The following is a 19093-nucleotide window of genomic DNA, read 5'->3' as shown; positions in this document are numbered from 1 at the left end:
CTGCTCCTGGGGGGGCCGCGGCGGGCGGGATTCCCTGGTCTTTCTCTGCCTTCCTCTGGCCTCTGGGGGGATGTTGTCGCAGCTTTCTGCCCTCGCTATTAAGTGCATCTTGTGACAAATTTATACTGTACTGCACTCACAAACACACACACCCACACCCTCACCCACAGACATCACAGTCATTTGTGTAGTCTTTCCAAGTGCTGTATGTCTCAGGTACACTTTCTTCTCTTCTTTCAGGAGCAGCAGTTGGTGAACCATCGCTGTGTCATTTGTGCTGTGTTCTTTCTGCCCTTTTGTTATTTCCCTGTTTTACTCCCCCCCTTATCTCTCCTCTCCCTTCTTTACATAGACATACACATTTACAGTCATAAAAGTATCACAAATGTATCAACAAAATGAAATTAAATAATTAAAAAAGAAAGAAAGAAAGAAAGAAACACTGACAAGATGAGCCTATAATCTATAGTGCTCATTTTGGAAAAGTAAATTTGTTTGGCACAGTAATGCAGTCTGACCATAATTCTGATTGCAAATCTGCCAGACAAGGCAGGCAAAAAAAAAAAAAAAAAAGTTGGACCCCCTTTTGCCTTCAGAACTGCCTTAATTTTTCATGGCATACTTTCAACAAGGTGTTGGAAACATTCTTCAGAGATTTTGGTCCAAATTGACAGGACAGCATCACACAGTTGCTGTGACAAAGTGTGCCAAGAAAATATCCCCCACACCATTACACCACCACCAGCAGCCTGAACTGTTGATACAATGCAGGATGGATCCATGCTTTCATGTTGTTTATGCCAAATTCTAACCCTACCACCTGAATGTTGCAGCTGAAATTGAGACTCATCAGACCAGGCAACATTTTTCCAATCTTCTATTATCCAATTTTGATGAGCCTGTGCGAATTGTAGTAGCGGACAGTTGTAGTTGTAGTAGCGGACAGGAGTGGCACCCAGAGTGGTCATCTGCTGCTGTAGCCCATCTTCATCAAGGTTCTAAATGTTGTGCATTCAGAGAGGGTACTCTGCATTCATTGGTTGTAACAAGTGGTTATTTGAGTTACTGTTGCCTTTCTATCATTTTGAACCAGTCTGCCCATTCTCCTCTGACCTCTCACATCAACAAGGCATTTTCGTCCACACAACTGACCACTCACTGGATATTTTCTCTTTTTCGGACCATTCTCTGTAAACCCTGGAGATGGTTGTGTGTGAACATCTCAGTAGATCATCAGTTTCTGAAATACTCAGACCAGCCCGTCTGGCACCAACAACCACGCCACGTTCAAAGTCTCTTAAATCACCTTTCTTCCCCCATTCTGATGCTCGGTTTGCACTTCAGCAAGTTGTCTTGACCACCTCCACATGCCTAAAGTGAGTGCATTGAGTTGCAGCCATGTGATTGGCTGATTAGCTATTTGTGTTAACAAGCAATTGAACATACCTGAATATACCTAATAAAGTGGCCAGTAAGTGTATTTCTGTGTGTGTACTTCTAAATACATTTTTGCACTTTTTACTGTTTTCCCCGATGTTATATATATATATATATATGTCATGGAAAAGTCTATGCAAAAGTTTATGCAAAAGTTTATGCAAAAGTCTATACATGTTGACATCACTCTTCATAGATTTATGTATATATCAAAATATCACATTCAGAAATACTGACAGATATATGCTGTAAGAATATGACTCACTGACTCACTGACTCACCCTCAGGCCACGATTCTATGTGTTATATCTGAAAAAGAAGAAAAGATCCACAGAAACGTACCTGTCAGTTCACTATTTTCCTCCTGAAACCTCCATTCTGTCAACTTCACTGCACGGTGGTTACGGTGGTGAGACACTGACTCTCAGCACAGGAAGCATGTTCTCACCAAAGGCTGAAGGCTGCACTGTTGTGTAAGTAAAGTGTGCAGTGTCCTGTTGTCCATAGCTGACTGTGCTGTTCAAATAGAAACCCCTTCAAAGCTAATCTTGAGAAAGGCTTTGTCTGTTTTCATCTCAGTATACACATCAAATCCAGCTGACATGGCTACACCCCCCACCCCACCCCGGGCCACTTATTTCACTGCCTGTGTGCTCGTAACAGGGCACAATGTTGTAATGGACTGTTTTAATTAACATTCTGCAGTTTTCCATATCAAATGATTCAGCTACGCTGATGCTCCACACTAATCGAGCCTCCCACTCAATTCCCTCGTCTCTTTTGCATCATAGGCATAACCAAACTCCAAAGAATTTTCACAGGACTAGTCAGAATTTCATTAACAGTACGGGCTCATTACTCATCATCATCATCATCATCATCATTATTATTATTATTATTATTATTATTATTATTATTATTATTATAATGGTTGTTGTTGTTGTTCTTGTTGCCATGCTTTTTTTAAATTAAAGGTATTGTTGGTAGTATTATATGGCTGTTTCTAATAATGATTTTGCTATTTTTTTTATTATTTATTTCATATTTTCTGTTGTTATTATTATTATTATTATTATTATTATTATTATTATTATTTCATGTTGTAGTAGTTGTTGCTGTTGTTGTTTTTGCTGTTTTTATTTTGCTGTTATTTTAGTCCTATTAGGCTTTTCTTTTTTATTGTTGTTGATATTATCACATAGATAGATAGATAGATAGATAGATAGATAGATAGATAGATAGATAGATAGATAGATAGATAGATACAGGGAGACAGACAATCAGAGAGATAGACAGATAAATAGATAGATCAGTAGCAACACATATAATTTCACAAATGTATATACACTGCAGAAAACTAAAAATAGAAATAAAACTAGACATAAATTAAGTATAAAAGTAGAAATAAAGTCTGTCTATTTGTATTTTCACACAGCATATGAGACAGTTGTTGTATTTAGATGATAGCAGGCACTGAGTGGTATGAGATAAACTAAAAGCACAATGAGCACAGACATAACTAGGAGTTGCAGCAGTATTACAGTGTAAAGTGAAAGTCCTGTTACAGCAGCAGGTTGTGATATATTGCACAGTGTGCATAAACCATGTGTGTATTAATTATTAGTAGAGGAGATACAGTGATGTGGTTCAACACAGTTCAGCCATATATACATACATATACATACATATACATATATATATATATATATATATATATATATATATATATATATATATATATACATATATATATATATATATATATATATATATATATATATATATATATATATATACACATATATACACACACACAAAACAAGGTTTTGTTCCGACAACAGCGATATATATATATATATCGCTGTTGTCGGAACAAAACCTTGTATCCCCAAAATGGTAACTTTACATGAGAGGGATGTTGGATGTTGGAGATGGAGCTGCCGGGTAGAAGGAGAAGAGGTAGACCTCAGAGAAGGTTTATGGATGTAGTGAAGGTGGACATAGAGATGGTTGGTGTAAAAGTGGAGGAGGCAGTGGATAGGGCAAGATGGAGGCAGATGATCCGCTGTGGCGACCCCTAAAGGGAGCAGCCGAAAGAAGAAGAAGAAGACAGGAGAAGGAAAAAACATACTTTACTGTTAATGTAAATCAATGGAACCAGACGTTTTACCAAGTCACGTTGTGCTGTTATTTATTTATTTATTTTTAATCAATTCAACATGAAATTTACACACAATGCACTAGACACTAGACTAGACAATAGATTGGCCTCTTAACAATAGACTGGACTAGTCAGGAAACACAAGTGCACTTTATAGGAAAGGCCAGAGCTGACTCTATTGACTCTACCTGCTCAGAGGTCTGAGGTGGTTTGGACTCCTGAGGACCTTCTTTGACACCGTTGTGGCATCAGCCATCTTTTTTGGAGTGGTCTGCTGGGGCAGCAGCATCTCAACTGTGGACAGGAAGAGACTTGACAGACTCATTAAGAGGGCCAGAAGCCCCCTAGAGACAGGAGGATGTTAGCCAGACTAGCATCCATGCTGGAGAACAGCTCCCACCCCATGCGTGAGACTCTGGCAGCACTGGGCAGCTCCTTCAGTGACCGCCTGCTTCACCCCAAGTGTATAAAGGAACGCTTTCGCAGGTCCTTCCTTCCTGCTGTTAGACTGTACAACCAGCACTGCTCCCAGTAGAACCTCCTCCACCCCCACTGGACCTCACACATCTACAGAACATACCGGGATTTTATCACCTTTTCCTGTCCGCAATATAATAAACACTCCATGTGCAATATATCCTTAAAATATCTCTATGGTGTGAATACTCTGAGCTTTCTGTTTATAACTGTTTATATTGTTAAGTCCTCACTGTCCCATGTGTGATATAAACCAGTACCTCATGTGCAAAACTCCATGTGACTTTCAGGCAAAACATCCTTACATTGTAAATATCTTAGCTTTTTTATTTATTTATAATTCTTTATTTTGTTATTTTTGTGAAGGACAGAGTTTATATTTTTTATCTTATTTTTTATGTTTAGTTTAAATGTATAATGTGTATATAGTAACAAGTAACAAACTGTAAAAAACCTTGTTAAGTACTTAACAAAGTTAATTACTTGCTTGTTAATTCTCTTGTTGTTACTTCTGGTTTTCTTGAGTACTGTCTCCTTTACTTCTGTAACACTGAGAATTTCCCCATTGTGGGACTAAAAAATGATTATTTTATCTTATCTTATCTTTATATATGTCATCTTATCTCATCTCGTCTTATCTTATCTTATATATACAGCCTTCAGGGCTGGAAATGGAAAATGTATAATCTAAATAAAAACAGAGAGATGTTGGTCATTCGGTGAGGACTTTTATTTTGCCCTCTTCAGTCCTGACACGGGAACGGAACGCCGTTGTTGTTCTGTGGAGAGCAGTGAGATCAGTTGGAGGAAGACTGGGCAGAAGAATCTCCGCTGAGCTGAATATCGGGGATTAAAGTGTCACCATGTCTCGGGGATCCATCGAAATCCCCCTGAGGGACACGGATGAGGTATGTAGACATTTCACGTCTTCACGTTTTGTCTTTTCGCAGCTGTACTCGCGGCTCACTGTCCACTTCACGTTAACGTTAGCCACGTTAGCTAGCTCGCTAGCATTCGCGCCGTTGGGAAAAGTTCGCTTGCAGTTTAATTTAATTCGTGTTTGTCTGAATTTTTGAGACACATTATCTGTCTTACTAACGTTTCCCAGCCTAACGACCACATATTGAACACATATGTTTCCCACATAAGACGGTAGTAGGTTAAGTTGCCTTGGGACTGGACCTGCCAATGTAGTTAGCTTAGCTAACTAACTAACGTTAACTGACTCAAAGGGAATCTCCACCAAGTGTCCAAAATTTATGCATAATTTAGGCACTGAGATATTAACAGAGTCGTTCGATGTGAAGTGGATCATTGTAAAGAAAATAACAGATTTCTTTACGGTGGAGGTCACGATATCTGCAGCACTACAGCCAGTTTTATCTCTATCCCTTTTATTTACTATCATAACTAACTACGTGGGTCTACTGATTTTTTATATGTAATGTTAATGATGCTAAAATAGTCACAAATCCTAAAAGTGACTTTTCTTTGGGGCCTGTTTTGCCTTACAATACCCTAGATGTAACGTTATCTCTGCAATATGAATGAATTAAAACACTTTTTAGCCTTTTATTCTCCAGAGTATATTTTGGTTTGTCCATCTGAATTCACGTGACCAAATAGTAAGGCAAATTATTCAGTAACTGCATTAAATAAATGAAGTTATTTCATTTGTTTATATATATTTTTAAGCTTCCCTCAATTTAACAGAATGTGTTTTATGATCTACACATATTGCAATATGCTTACAGTCTACTGCTGAAAGCCAAAAATCTCAGACGCGCTTTGTATTATTTCATAAAAATCATTTTTACAGAGCAGATCACTGAAGAGACGCCGTCCGTTTATAGTTTATAGCCCATATTTGTGGAAAAATGGGTTGACTTTCAGTAGAAAAACAAACTGTGAGTTCAGCTTCATTTATTATAAGGGTTTAACATGACATCACCGTCTATTTGGCTGGAAAGAAGACAGTTACAGCCTCATACGATGCCCAGCTTCTGAATGTAGCTTATGAAATATGAAAGTTATGAAGAATATGACGAAGAGCGTTTTGGACCCAACAGTGGTCTTAAGGAGTTGAAGAGGGTAAGACAAAGCCCAATCACAAAACTATCCTAAAACAAAGTGTCGGACGTCAGACAGTGCATATCCAGTCAATTATGTAATGACTTTCTGTGAGGAAGCTTTCAGAGGCATTAAACTCCCAAGATCTTTTCAAGTTCCTATCACCACCAGTGTGAGCAATTCTGACTTGGCAAGTTTCTCTAGAACAGACTTCACATCGAACCACCACTAAATGACTTCGTCTGCATTCTCCTTTAAAGGGGGTGGGCTGTTTGAATATTTTTTTGACTTGCTGGCAGATTTTTATTTATTTTTTACAAAAACAACTGAAATGAACAATTAGAAGTATTATGAAGAATTATGAAGATAGAAGTATAAAACCTATGCCAGCTTGTGTTGTGTAGTTTTGTAATACATTTTGGATATTGTAGGTAGATAATACTTATGGACAAAAAAACTAAATATGCAAAACCCTGAATTCTAACAATGCCGCATGCTACAGAATGCTATGTTACAAGACGGATAATATACATAAAGCTAGATGTGTGCTGGAATGATCAGTTAAGTTGCTCCGTCAGTTGAGTATGAAGTATTGAGTATTTGCTGAAGTCTTTGTTTTTATTCAGGATTAGCTGGTGAGAATCAACATGACTTAGACTTCAGGTTTACTTCATTATCTGAGCTCTCCTGTCGTGTCCATTCATTGAGCTGACTGAACTGTCATTGATCAAACATTTGTCTTTTAGGTTATTGAGCTTGATTTTGATCAGCTTCCTGAAGGAGATGAAGTCATCAGTATCCTTAAACAGGAGCACACACAGTTGCACATATGGATTGCACTTGCTGTAAGTTCTATTGCCACCTTCTTCTACTTCTTCTTTTTTTTAAGCCATTGTTTGTACCATAGTTGAAACCGTGCCATTGCTGCTTTAAACTGACTGTGACTTTTCACAGCTGGAGTACTACAAACAGGGAAAGACAGAGGACTTTGTGAAGCTGCTGGAAGCAGCTCGCATCGACGGAAACCTTGATTACAGAGACCACGAGAAAGACCAGATGACCTGTCTGGACACTTTGGCTGCTTACTATGTGCAACAGGCCCGCAAAGAGAAGAACAAGGATGCAAAGAAAGATCTCATCAACCAGTCCACCCTGCTGTACACCATGGCAGACAAGATCATCATGTATGATCAGGTGAGTAAAAACATAGTGTTCCACGAATGTCTAATTCAACAGTGAGCTCTGCTGATGTAGCTATGGTTTGTGTTCACTTTCAGCAGAGGATGAAGACGATATGTGTTTCTGTTTGTTTCAGAACCACTTGCTGGGAAGAGCCTGCTTTTGCCTGTTGGAAGGGGATAAAATGGATCAAGCAGATGCACAATTTCATTTTGTCTTGAACCAGTCCACAAACAACATCCCTGCACTGTTGGGTTAGTAAAGCTGGATTTTAATCATCCATTGTTTAAAACTCATATCAGAACCTCTTAAATCATAACTTAAAAAAATAAAAATAAAAAATACACTATTGTAAAAAAGCCAGATGCATTTTACATGAATGGACCAATAGAAATGTCCCAATTGACTTAGAATAAAATCTTTCACATTAACATGCATTAAAATAGAAAAGGATTTTTTTCTTCTCCTGTAAAGCTTCATTAATTTCAGGCTTGCCTATTTTCATTATGATATTGACAATCCAGTGCTGTGCAGAAGTATTAGGCACATAAACTCTTCTAAACTCATTTATTTGGACAATAAATGCCTTTAAAAATGTTAGAAGAGTAATTAATGCAATAAAAAGTAACGAGGATTTCTTATATTCTAAAATGTAATTAACACGTTTTCAGCTGGTTAAAAGAACCACGTTTGGGTTCTGCATTCATTGCCCCAGCCACTGAATACATTTGCTCAACACCACTGCCAGCACACCTGGGTCTTGTATTCTTGCATAGCCAGCTAACTTTAGCGTAGTTTGATCTCACCCTGGATTTTCAGTCTTTTAATATTGAATTAGTTTTTACTGGACCTCATTACCATGGCAATTTATCATTGTATTTTACCTTTGCAGGTAAGGCTTGCATTTCATTCAACAAAAAAGATTACAGGGGAGCTTTGGCCTACTATAAAAAAGCCCTACGCACAAACCCAGGTTGTCCAGGTGAGCTCGCTGAATTACATCCCAACGTATGCATTTTGTTTTTTCTTTGCTGTTTCAAAGTTAATGTTCCCTAATTCTTTCCTGTAGCTGAAGTGAGGCTTGGAATGGGCCACTGCTTTGTGAAGCTCAACAAACTGGAGAAAGCTCGTTTGGCTTTCAGCCGTGCCCTAGAGCTCAACTCGAAGTGTGTGGGCGCTCTTGTGGGTCTGGCTGTCCTAGAGCTCAACAACAAAGAGGCAGACTCCATCAAGAATGGAGTGCAGTTGCTCTCTAGAGCATACACCATTGACCCCAGCAACCCCATGGTGCTCAATCACCTTGCAAACCACTTTTTCTTCAAAAAGGTAAGGATATAATGGCCATGGTTAACTTTCATGTATTTTTTTTTTTTTTTTTTTTTTTTAATTCTGGAGACATTGGACTTTACTTACAATAATGTGTTTCAGGACTATAGCAAAGTACAGCACTTGGCTCTTCATGCATTTCACAACACCGAGGTAGAGGCCATGCAAGCAGAAAGTTGCTATCAGTTAGCCCGCTCTTTCCATGTTCAGGTAAGAGTTCCCAAATGTTTAAAGCAGAACATGTTTGGTTTAAATTTCTTGGTGCTTAAACCTTTTGCACCTTCTCTTCACTATAGGAGGACTATGATCAGGCTTTTCAGTACTACTACCAGGCCACCCAGTTTGCCTCTTCCACCTTCGTCTTGCCATTCTTCGGCCTGGGCCAGATGTATGTGTATCGCAGAGACAAAGAAAACGCAGCTCAGTGCTTTGAGAAGGTCTTGAAGGCTTACCCCAATAACTACGAAACCATGAAAATCCTCGGATCCCTTTATGCTGCCTCGGATGATCAGGACAAAAGAGACATTGCTAAAGTGTGTCTTGGTGTCTATGGGTAATATGATGTTCATTTTTTATCTTAAAATGAAGCAAGTCCATTACACATTTTCTTCTTTTTGTATTTTTGAATGTTTTAGGGACATCTGAAGAAAGTCACGGAACAGTATCCTGATGATGTAGAAGCTTGGATTGAGCTTGCGCAGATTCTTGAACAGACAGACATTCAGGTAAGATGAGTGTTCAGTCATGCAAAAGTCTGGAAGCAATATTAACAATTTTTATTTCATGTTTAATATTTTCTCTTCAAATATCACGAAGTGTAGCCCTAGTTTAGATGTTTTATTCAGTACGTAAAGAATTCTGTGAGCAAGAACTTATTAAATGTTTAACTAACCTTTCTTAGTTTTTGGTGGGAAAATCTCAGTGCTGTAGGTTTGTCTTCCACTCGGGAGAGTCGCTTGTCAGTTTTTTTCATTATTTGTTTTATCTTAGCATCCTAGTCAGGGTATTGATTTGAATTTTTTTTGCATCACTAATGCAAAAAAGGTTTGGATGAATACAACACACGACTGCTCCACACAGAGAAAACGGTGGCACTCTGTGGAGCAGAGCAACTGCTTGTACACTGCTAGTCAATTAAGCATCACTGGCTGATAAAACATAGCCATGATGTCTTGCGTAGTTCATAGTCATAGGAACAACAGCAAGAAAAATAGCCCAAGATTTTATACACTATATTTTCAAAATGTTTGTTCGTCAGCCTTCACACACACATGAACTTGAGTGACATCCCATTCTAAATCTATAGGGTTAGTATGATGTTGGCCCACCCTTTGCAGCTATAACAGCTTCAACTCTTCTGGGAAGCCATCTGCTGACCCCGCTCTGCATTTTACATGGCCGACCACTTCGTGGCTGAGTTGCTGTTGTTCCCAGTCGCTTCCACTTTGTTATAATACCACTGACAGTTGACTGTGGAATATTTAATACTGAGGAAATTTCATAACTGGACTTGTTGCACAGGTGGCGTCCGATCACGGTACCACGCTGGAATTCACTGAGCTCTGGAGAGCGACCCATTCTTTCACTAATGTTTGTAGAAGCAGTCTGCAGGCCTAGGTGCTTGGTCTTATACATCTGTGGCCATGGAAGTGATTGAAACTCCTGAATTCAATTATTTGAATGGGTGACTGCAAACATTTGGAAATATAGTGTATTGTCAGGCTGTTTGACATTATGAGAGATATGAGACAGAAGAGCTGAGGCAGAGAAGGGGAATTCATTGGATAGTGAGAATAAACAGGAAAAACTTTCAGCTTCCCATACCAAAGTCTACACTCAGCACTTTGTCACTAGTAGACAGTTAGATGAAGGATGAATTCTGTGTAGCTGATTCAGTGCCCACTTAAGTTAATGTCAAGTTAACCCATCAAGCGTAGTTATGTAGCTATTAATTATGTTCACAATCTCAACTGTGTTCACTGATGTAGTTGATGGTAAAAAAAAAAAGAGTATTGCTCATTCTTCCACAAAATAGTAAAATAATTAACAAAAAAAAGAATTTATTTATAATTTATGGTAATTATAGATGTCTGGTTTTGTTATTGTGGACAGTTTATGAAGATAAATTATCAGCATAGATCAACACCTCAGACAACATTATGGCTAAAATGTCAACAATATGTCCATGAGATGCTTTTTCCAGGTTCTGTGAATAATGTCCATACAGGCTTACGTTTTATTTGTCAGTAGAATTCTACTGTAATTTTTCCTGAGGTTTAAAAAAGATAAATACCCTTATCTGCTTAGTTAATTTTTTTGGGTCAAATTGTTTGCTTTATCATTGATTCTGGATGTTAATTTTTTATTAAAAAAATACATTTTTAAATTCTTTATTAAGCAGCTTTATCTGTCATTTTAGAATCTTCTTTGGCTCCATTTATCTGAAGTCATCTTTGCAGCTTCATTCATCATCTAAAATTTCCTAATGTGTCTTAATAATTATGTTTAAGTTGCACAGGACAAGCATATGATTACTTTTGAACAGCAATTGAATTTTAAATTGTAGTATATTTACTTGGGACTTATTTGTAATTTTTTTGCCATTTCTGTTATAAAGATCTTCTGTAACTAATTCTCCTCACTTTTCCAGGGTGCTCTGTCTGCATATGGCACAGCCACACGAATCCTCCAGGAGAAGGTGCAAGCTGATGTGCCGCCTGAGATCCTCAACAATCTGGGAGCTTTGCACTTCAGACTGGGGAATCTTGGGGAAGCAAAGGTAAAACAGATGACATATTAAAAATGATAGCTTTTTACTTTATAAAGACTCAGCACTTTCCAATTGTTCATTATAGAAATACTTCTTGGCCTCTCTGGAGAGGGCCAAAGCTGAGGGTGAACATGATGAGCACTACTATAACGCCATTTCCGTCACCACATCTTACAACCTGGCCCGACTCTATGAGGCCATGTGTGAATTCCACGAGGCTGAGAAGTTGTACAAGAACATCCTCAGGGAACATCCAAACTACGTAGACTGTAAGAAAGCTAAACTGTACACTTCAAAGATGCCACTTTCTTGTAACATGAGGTATTCAGTGAAATACTTATTTTTTATGTTTAATAGGTTACTTGCGTCTTGGAGCAATGGCCCGCGACAAAGGCAACTTCTATGAAGCCTCAGACTGGTTCAAAGAAGCTCTACAGATCAACCAGGTAGTTATTATTTTTGTAATTTCTACTTTCTTATAATTTTTGTTCTTTGAGAGCTTCGATCACACAATTATGTTTTGCAGGATCACCCAGATGCTTGGTCCCTGATTGGAAATCTCCACTTGGCCAAGCAGGAGTGGGGTCCAGGTCAGAAGAAGTTTGAGCGCATCCTGAAGCAGCCGTCCACTCAGAATGATACCTATTCCATGCTGGCGCTGGGCAACGTGTGGCTGCAGACGCTGCACCAGCCCACAAGGGATCGTGAAAAGGTGCCTGATGATTGATTTTCTTTCGCTGTTCTGTTGATGTAGTGAATATAACTTCCAGCCTTGTCAAAGCGACATTCCAATCTTAGGAAATCATCCATATCTTTTCCATGTGACAGGAAAAGAGACACCAGGATAGAGCTCTAGCGATTTATAAGCAAGTCCTGAGGAATGATTCCAAGAATCTATATGCTGCCAATGGCATAGGTATGTGCCACGTTTATGTTCAGTATATTCATAAATACGGTCACGATAAATGCAACAAACATTTTCTTCAGTTTCTTCATTTTCTGCCCAGTGATTCCTTTGTCTTTGATGAGATTTCATGAGAACATTAGGACTTTTTTTTCTCGTTTCTTTCTCCTTTCCTCTTTTTCAGAACTGATACTTAATGTTTACTATTTTTAACTCAGGGGCTGTTTTGGCCCACAAGGGCTATTTCCGTGAGGCACGTGATGTATTCGCCCAAGTCAGGGAGGCAACTGCTGACATCAGTGATGTCTGGCTGAACTTGGCACACATTTACGTGGAGCAGAAACAGTACATCAGTGCTGTGCAGATGGTGAGAGACTTGAGAAAACACATATGACTGCATTGATGAAGATAAGAAAGCCTTCAACTGCTCCTGTCTGTCCTCATCACTTGATGTTTTTGTGTTTCTAGTATGAGAACTGCCTGAAGAAGTTCTATAAATACCAGAACACAGAAGTGTTACTTTATCTCGCACGAGCGCTCTTTAAGTGTGGAAAGCTGCAGGAGTGTAAACAGATGCTGCTGAGGGTGGGTAAACAAATTGATCGCATTAATGTGGGAAAACTATGGTTCAGCACCTGTGAAGTCTTCTTCCACTTTTTGTAATCTCCTTTCCTCTTCACTGTGGGTCATCAGGCCCGCCATGTGGCCCCCAGCGACACGGTGTTGATGTTCAACGTGGCTCTAGTGCTGCAGAGGCTGGCCACACTGGTGTTGAAGGATGAGAAGAGTAACCTAAAAGCTGTGCTGAGTGCAGTGAAGGAGCTGGAGCTGGCTCACAGGTGGGTTGGCTGCTTAGCTCACCCCAAGTGTCTGCAGCATGTCCGTTGTAGACTTATTTAGGATACTTCCATAATTCTAACATGTCCCTCTCTGCTCACACAGGTACTTCAGCTATCTCAGTAAGGCAGGAGACAAGATGAGGTTCGACTTAGCACTTGCATCAAGTGAAGCAAGGTGGGTTCACATGATGTAGTCAGATAGTAGTTGTATGTTTTCTTGACCTGGATTTAGCTTAAAACAGGGTTGCCTAAGGTAAAGGCCTGCTGGCCCAAGTGGGCCTATGAAGCTGTTTGATGTGGCCTTTAAGAAAGTTTCCCCAACTCTGCCCCATTGCTTATCCAGTGAGAGAACACTATCTCCTATGTGAAGGAAAAGTTAACACATTCTATACTGAGAACTCCTATTTTAGTGCACAATTACTTATTATTAGTTCAATTTAACATAAAGGAGGGGGGACGGACATAAAATGTGGCCTGTGCAACAGATACTGGTACATACAGTTTTTGTTTTTGTTCCCAACTATATTAATTATGTTAAACTGTGTTAAAGAATTAAAAATAGAAATTGGCACTAGCATTTACAGAAAATGGCATATTTAAGTTTTGCACTTGTAGAGGGTGTGCTAACACCAACAAAACATGGAATTTGATAGTGTTCAAATTTGCATCCAGCTAAGTTATTCAATTAAATAACATATTTGAAATATTTAAAATAACAAATTTGTGAAATGTGATGAAGTATATACTTTATTTGAAATCTACCTTTTATTGGTTTGTTGTATTGTAGCCAAGGCATGTTTGGTGTTCTGTTTCTTTTGGGGGTGGAGCTTATGATCACTAATTGGTATAGTCAGAATTATTTTGCATGGCTATAAACAGGGGTAGGCATTTTTAAGCCTGAATTATGTCATTTTTGTACATTTTTTATAGATGATAGTAAAGTGTCGGAAATCACATAAGCTCAGGGGGTTGGCAACCCAAACGTTATGAAGCACCATTTTATCCTTTAAGTAAAAATTTAACCAACTTGGGAATCTCAACATTTTATGTTCATTTCACCATCTTGGCTGTGAATTTGTCTCAGTATGTGCTGATGTGCTGGTAGAGGCTAAAAATATAAATGAAAATGCAGACATACTGCTCTGCTTTAAGCTTTAGCTCAACTGTAGCTGATTTGGCATCTCCAACATCAAATTTGCACAAAAATGGAGTAGTTTCTTTTAAAATGTCTTGCAATGTTTTTTTTTCCCCCACAAGGCTGAAGTCACTCCTCATTCACCAGCTTCTTGTTCGAATGTTCCCGTTCCACCTTAAATGGCGCCTGCCGCACCAGAATGTAACTGTTGCAGTATTTAAGGTGGAACGGGTGCGACTTTTTACTGTTTGACAGTTTCAGGTTGCTGATAAAACATATCAGGAAACCAGCTGGAGTGGTTATAATAATAATAAAAGTCCATTTGTTTTCAAATTGTCCACTTAAATCTTTCTTTCAAACTTGACATGATGCATGTATGGCTCTTCCAGGCAATGCTCTGACTTGCTAAGCCAGGCACAGTACCATGTGGCTCGGGCCCGTAAGCAGGACGAGGAAGAGAAGGAGCTGCGGGCAAAGCAGGACCAGGAGCGGGAATTACTGAGGCAGCAGGTGCTGCGTGAACAGGAGGAGAAGAAGGTCAAAGAGGCTGAGGAGCAGAAGAAGCTGCAGGAGCAGAGAGCTCAGTTTGTGGAGAAGACCAAGAACCTCCTCTCTTTCACTGAGGAAATGAAAGAGTCCACAAAAGAGAAGAAGAAGGGAGGCGGTGGGCGGGTGAGTTTCTGTAGGGTCCTCTGAGAGTCTTGTGTGGATGATATTTAGAAGATGCAACGGTACCATAAACGGTGTTCAAATTTTTCAGCGCAAGAAAGGAGCAGAGTATGATGACTTTGTTAACGATGACTCTGATGAAGATCTGCCTATGAAGAAGAAAAAAAAGAAGAAGCCCCGCAGTGGGAGCGAACAGGAGGAAGAAGGCGAAGAGAGCGAGAAGAAACCACGCAAGAAAAGGAGGAGGTGAGGACTCTTTGGAGACCTGTGTATGTATGTTTGTATTCATTTGGTTGGAACTCTGTTGACTATGCTTCTGTTACTGTATTTGTAGATCAGCTAAGGGTGGAGATGATGAGAGTGATGAAGAGGGAGGCTCAAGACCAAGGAAACAGCGTAAACCCAGAGAGCGCAAGAAGATTGAGAAGGTACAGACCTCATTCCACATAGTGACTGTGGTTATTCTGTGTGAATGTTCTAAATTAGGACCCAGTGCTAACCATGCTTTTCTCCTCACAGCCCAAACCTGAGCGCATGCCACCGTCTCTTAAAGGGAAGATCAAATCTAAAGCTATTATTTCCTCCTCTGAATCCTCATCTGATGAGGATGGCCTGAAAATCGCAGAGGATAGGTAGGTGTTTTGATTTTTGTTTTGATCATTTGGGATGTTTCGATTAGTTTTTTTTTCAGTTTTAATAATGAATATCTGCTGATACTTATTCCTGCTCCAGGATGCAATTATTTGAGATAATCACAGATGTTTAAGCTGACGGCAGTCCTTTTCCACAGTTGCTAAATTTGTTATATTATGCTGCGGCTGGAGCCAAAAATGTCCATATCACGATAAATGCCAAATAATTTTCTTTATATTTGGCGACTCATTTTACTCCTTGCCCCTCCCTCTCTAATCATGTTGGAAAATTCACAAGTGCACCCTCTGCGACAGAGTAGTGCCGCTTTCCTTGCAGTAGAAAATGCCACCAGGGCTGTCGCTAGAATGTGGAAATGTGAGAATGCTCTGTTATATGGAAAATTTCTTATAGGATTTCAAGGAAAGCTGTATTCCAATAATTACTGTCATCGTTTTATCACCAAGCCTTAGCTGAAGCTAAACGAATCAATTTGGAGACAAATGGAATGATGATGATGATGATGATGATGATGATTATTATTATTATCATCATCATCACTCCAGCTGGTTTCCTGATGCGTTTAATCTGCAACTTGAAATGGTCAAACACTAAGAAGCTGCAAAGCTGTCAGTTTCTCGCTTCGCCAGCTTCTAGTTTGAATTCTCTCGTTTCACCTTAAATGCTGCACTTTTAAGCTTGTAATATAATAGTTGCAAACAGTGAACCAAAAAAATGTCCATTATTTTACATTATGACAGCTGTAGGCATAAATACAACAGTGTTGTAAAATTGCATCTATAACCCTTTTTTTAAGTTTCTTTAAAAGGATAAATGTGATTTAGGTTTCACATGATGCTTTGCAGAATTTAACAAATTTGTCAAAATTCCCATCATTAAAATTGGATCGGCTTAAAAACGCCAGTGCTGATCCACCATAATATGCCTTGATCAACTTGGTCAGATTAGACCAAGAGACCCCAATCGCTCAGTTGATCACATCTTTGCAATGAGCTCATTTACAGTCTTAACTCCTGGTTGCTTTCTGCCTCAGGAACCCACGGGACAGTGGTTCCGGCTCTGACGATGGAGGCCACCGAAAGCGCATCGCTTCTGACAGCGAGTCGGACGGAGAGCGAAACCGATCGGGCAGCGAGGGTGGCAGCCCCCGGCGCTCTGCAAACTCAGAGGAAGACGAGTCCGGCAGTGAGCGGCCAGTTAAGAGGAAGAGACCACGGCCGCAGTCAGACTCGGAGCAGTCAGACAATGAGAGCAAGAGGAGTCGGTCAGAGGGATCAGAGGACGAGTCTCGGCCTGCGTCTCCAGCAGCAGCATCGGATCAGGGCTCGGACAACGAGGGATCACCGCAGCGGTCAGACGAGTCTGAACCTGAGGGATCCAACAACGAGGCCTCTAACCGAGGCTCTGATGATGAAAGTGACTGAGTTTGTTGATACAGAAGAAATACGTTTGTCTGTGACGTGAGTTCTGGAGGTGTTTCTCAAAGCAGGGTTTCACAGTTAGCTGGATCATTTAAACAAGAGTTGCCCAGTTGAAACGTCCCTCATCTCCGCTCATATTGGTTTCTTGATTTTGGGCTTAAGTTTATCTGGCTAACAGAAAATCTTCCTTTGTAAAATACTCCTTGTGAGTGAGTCATTGTAATTTCTTTTTTTTTTTTCCTCCTCTACCACCTGAGCTATTATAACCGTCTTTTCTTTTTTTGGACACAGTTTGATTCTTAAGTGACTTCTTCAAAGTAGCTGGTCATTTGTTATTTTGGTGGGGGAGAAAGAATAACTGTGTTTTGAGTAAAACTACAAAACCTATAGAACAATCCCAGTTGTGCTTCTCATCACTTGGTGCATATATCAGAGTAAACCAGGGTGGTGCACACATTTTTGGAATAAAAAACCCAGTACAAGATGTACATTTATTAACTGTTGGAAGAATAAAGAAAAAAAGGTATACTGTATGATAACTAAATTTATTATCAGTTATCAGTCAGTAAATCAGAATTATGCATTATTTAAGCAATAGAAGATGAAAGGGAGTGTGAGAACATCACTGCTGTGATTTGGTCACTGTAGATCATCACAGTCATGATGTTATAGCGATAACACCTCGAGTGTTCTATTGCTTTTAGACAACAGCTAAATAAATAAAGTAAGAAATAAATACACTAAACCGTGAACACAGCGTTTAATATGTTGTGTTAATATGTTCACAGTTCCTTCCACCAAATTATAGTTCCTTAAATAGGTCCACTCACTCACTGCACAGCCAGCAGTTCGTTCTCCAGCTCCTTACATTAAATTCCAAAACCGTCATCACCACTGAGCAGCTTTTCAGTCAGCAGCTGTGTCAGCTAAACAACCTGAATGAACCCAGTACCATTCGTCAAACGTGTCATCTGATCTTCATAGTCTGACCACACAGACAGTCATAAAACAGCCACAATATCAAGTTCAGCTCAGTTTTGTCTTTTTTGCCAGATCAGTTTTAATGTTTTTGTTCCAGCCAGTCTGTAAAGCATTTACAGTCCGTTTCGTTTGGCAAATGGTGTTTTGGTTCGTTTCTGGCTGATTCAGGTTGTTTAGCTTCTCTTCTGTCACAGCTGCCGACTGAAAAGCTGCTCAGTGGTGATGACAGTTGGGGAATTTAGTGTCATCTCATCTTCAGAGTCGGACCAAATTGGCTGTCAGTCAAATGTGATCTTAAAAGTATCTGTTTTCAGTTTGTGCCCAAAGTAAGTAAAAACGTTCAAATGGCTTGAGCATCTCGTACAGCTGTCAATCAGCTTGTGGGACCGGAACTACCTGCTGTATAAAGTGTACTTCATGATGTCAAATTCTTTCACATTGTATTTTGAAATTAAGTGATATTAATAGCATGACATCATTGCATCATTTTCTTATGTCTATATTGAGGTGGCAGGTGTGTGTGATTGTAAAGTTTGTAGCACGTCTTTCCGAGTGCTTTGATATGAAATGTGCCTTTTTTAGATTAAATGACTAAATCAGGATTGTTCCCAGTGGTGATAGGAACCAGACATCGTTGCTTGAGACTTTTCACAATAGTTCTGAGGTGGCAGAAAGATGCGTAGAGCAGATGTGTTCGGTTTAAAAGGCATTTTTGATGGCATATGGCTATATTTGCATTACAGACATGGTGACGCCTGGTTCCCATCACCTGTTTCTTTGCACTGAACCAATTCATATCAAACCTCACTGACCTGGTTTCCATCTCAATTGAATTGTATGGCTAATATCAAAGTAAAATGGCACCAGTAGTTTGTACTGAACAGCAGATTGAAATAACTAGTACACAGTGAAGGAGGATATGCCAGGTTTGCTTCTAGCAAACAAAATTCATCCAAAACTGGGAGAATATTTTAAACAAGGAAACATTCTGGAATACCTGTTGGCAGTGGTTGTCCCAACAAGATCTGTTTCATTGGTGCTAGATAACATTTATGACTGGGTAAACACTCCCT

At 39.4% G+C, this 19093-nt stretch overlaps 1 protein-coding gene across 1 annotated transcript; it reads left to right on the top strand.

Annotated features, from left to right (window-relative positions):
- Positions 1-4836: 4836 nt before the first annotated feature.
- ctr9 (CTR9 homolog, Paf1/RNA polymerase II complex component) lies at positions 4837-18493 on the top strand. Its single transcript, XM_017707271.2, has 23 exons — positions 4837-4983; positions 6892-6990; positions 7100-7339; positions 7461-7578; positions 8217-8306; positions 8394-8650; positions 8753-8860; positions 8947-9183; positions 9286-9375; positions 11301-11429; positions 11506-11689; positions 11778-11866; positions 11947-12132; positions 12249-12336; positions 12543-12691; positions 12793-12909; positions 13018-13163; positions 13267-13338; positions 14688-14970; positions 15059-15213; positions 15302-15395; positions 15487-15599; positions 16652-18493. The coding sequence occupies exons 1-23, from the start codon at positions 4939-4941 to the stop codon at positions 17040-17042; spliced, it is 3480 nt and encodes a 1159-aa protein (XP_017562760.1). The 5' UTR covers positions 4837-4938; the 3' UTR covers positions 17043-18493.
- The last annotated feature ends 600 nt before the right edge of the window (positions 18494-19093 follow it).

Source organism: Pygocentrus nattereri, chromosome 15 (genome assembly GCF_015220715.1).
Source record: "Pygocentrus nattereri isolate fPygNat1 chromosome 15, fPygNat1.pri, whole genome shotgun sequence".
NCBI lineage: Eukaryota > Metazoa > Chordata > Actinopteri > Characiformes > Serrasalmidae > Pygocentrus > Pygocentrus nattereri.
Note: the sequence above shows the minus strand (reverse complement) of the source record. Positions and strands in the feature narration are given on the sequence as shown.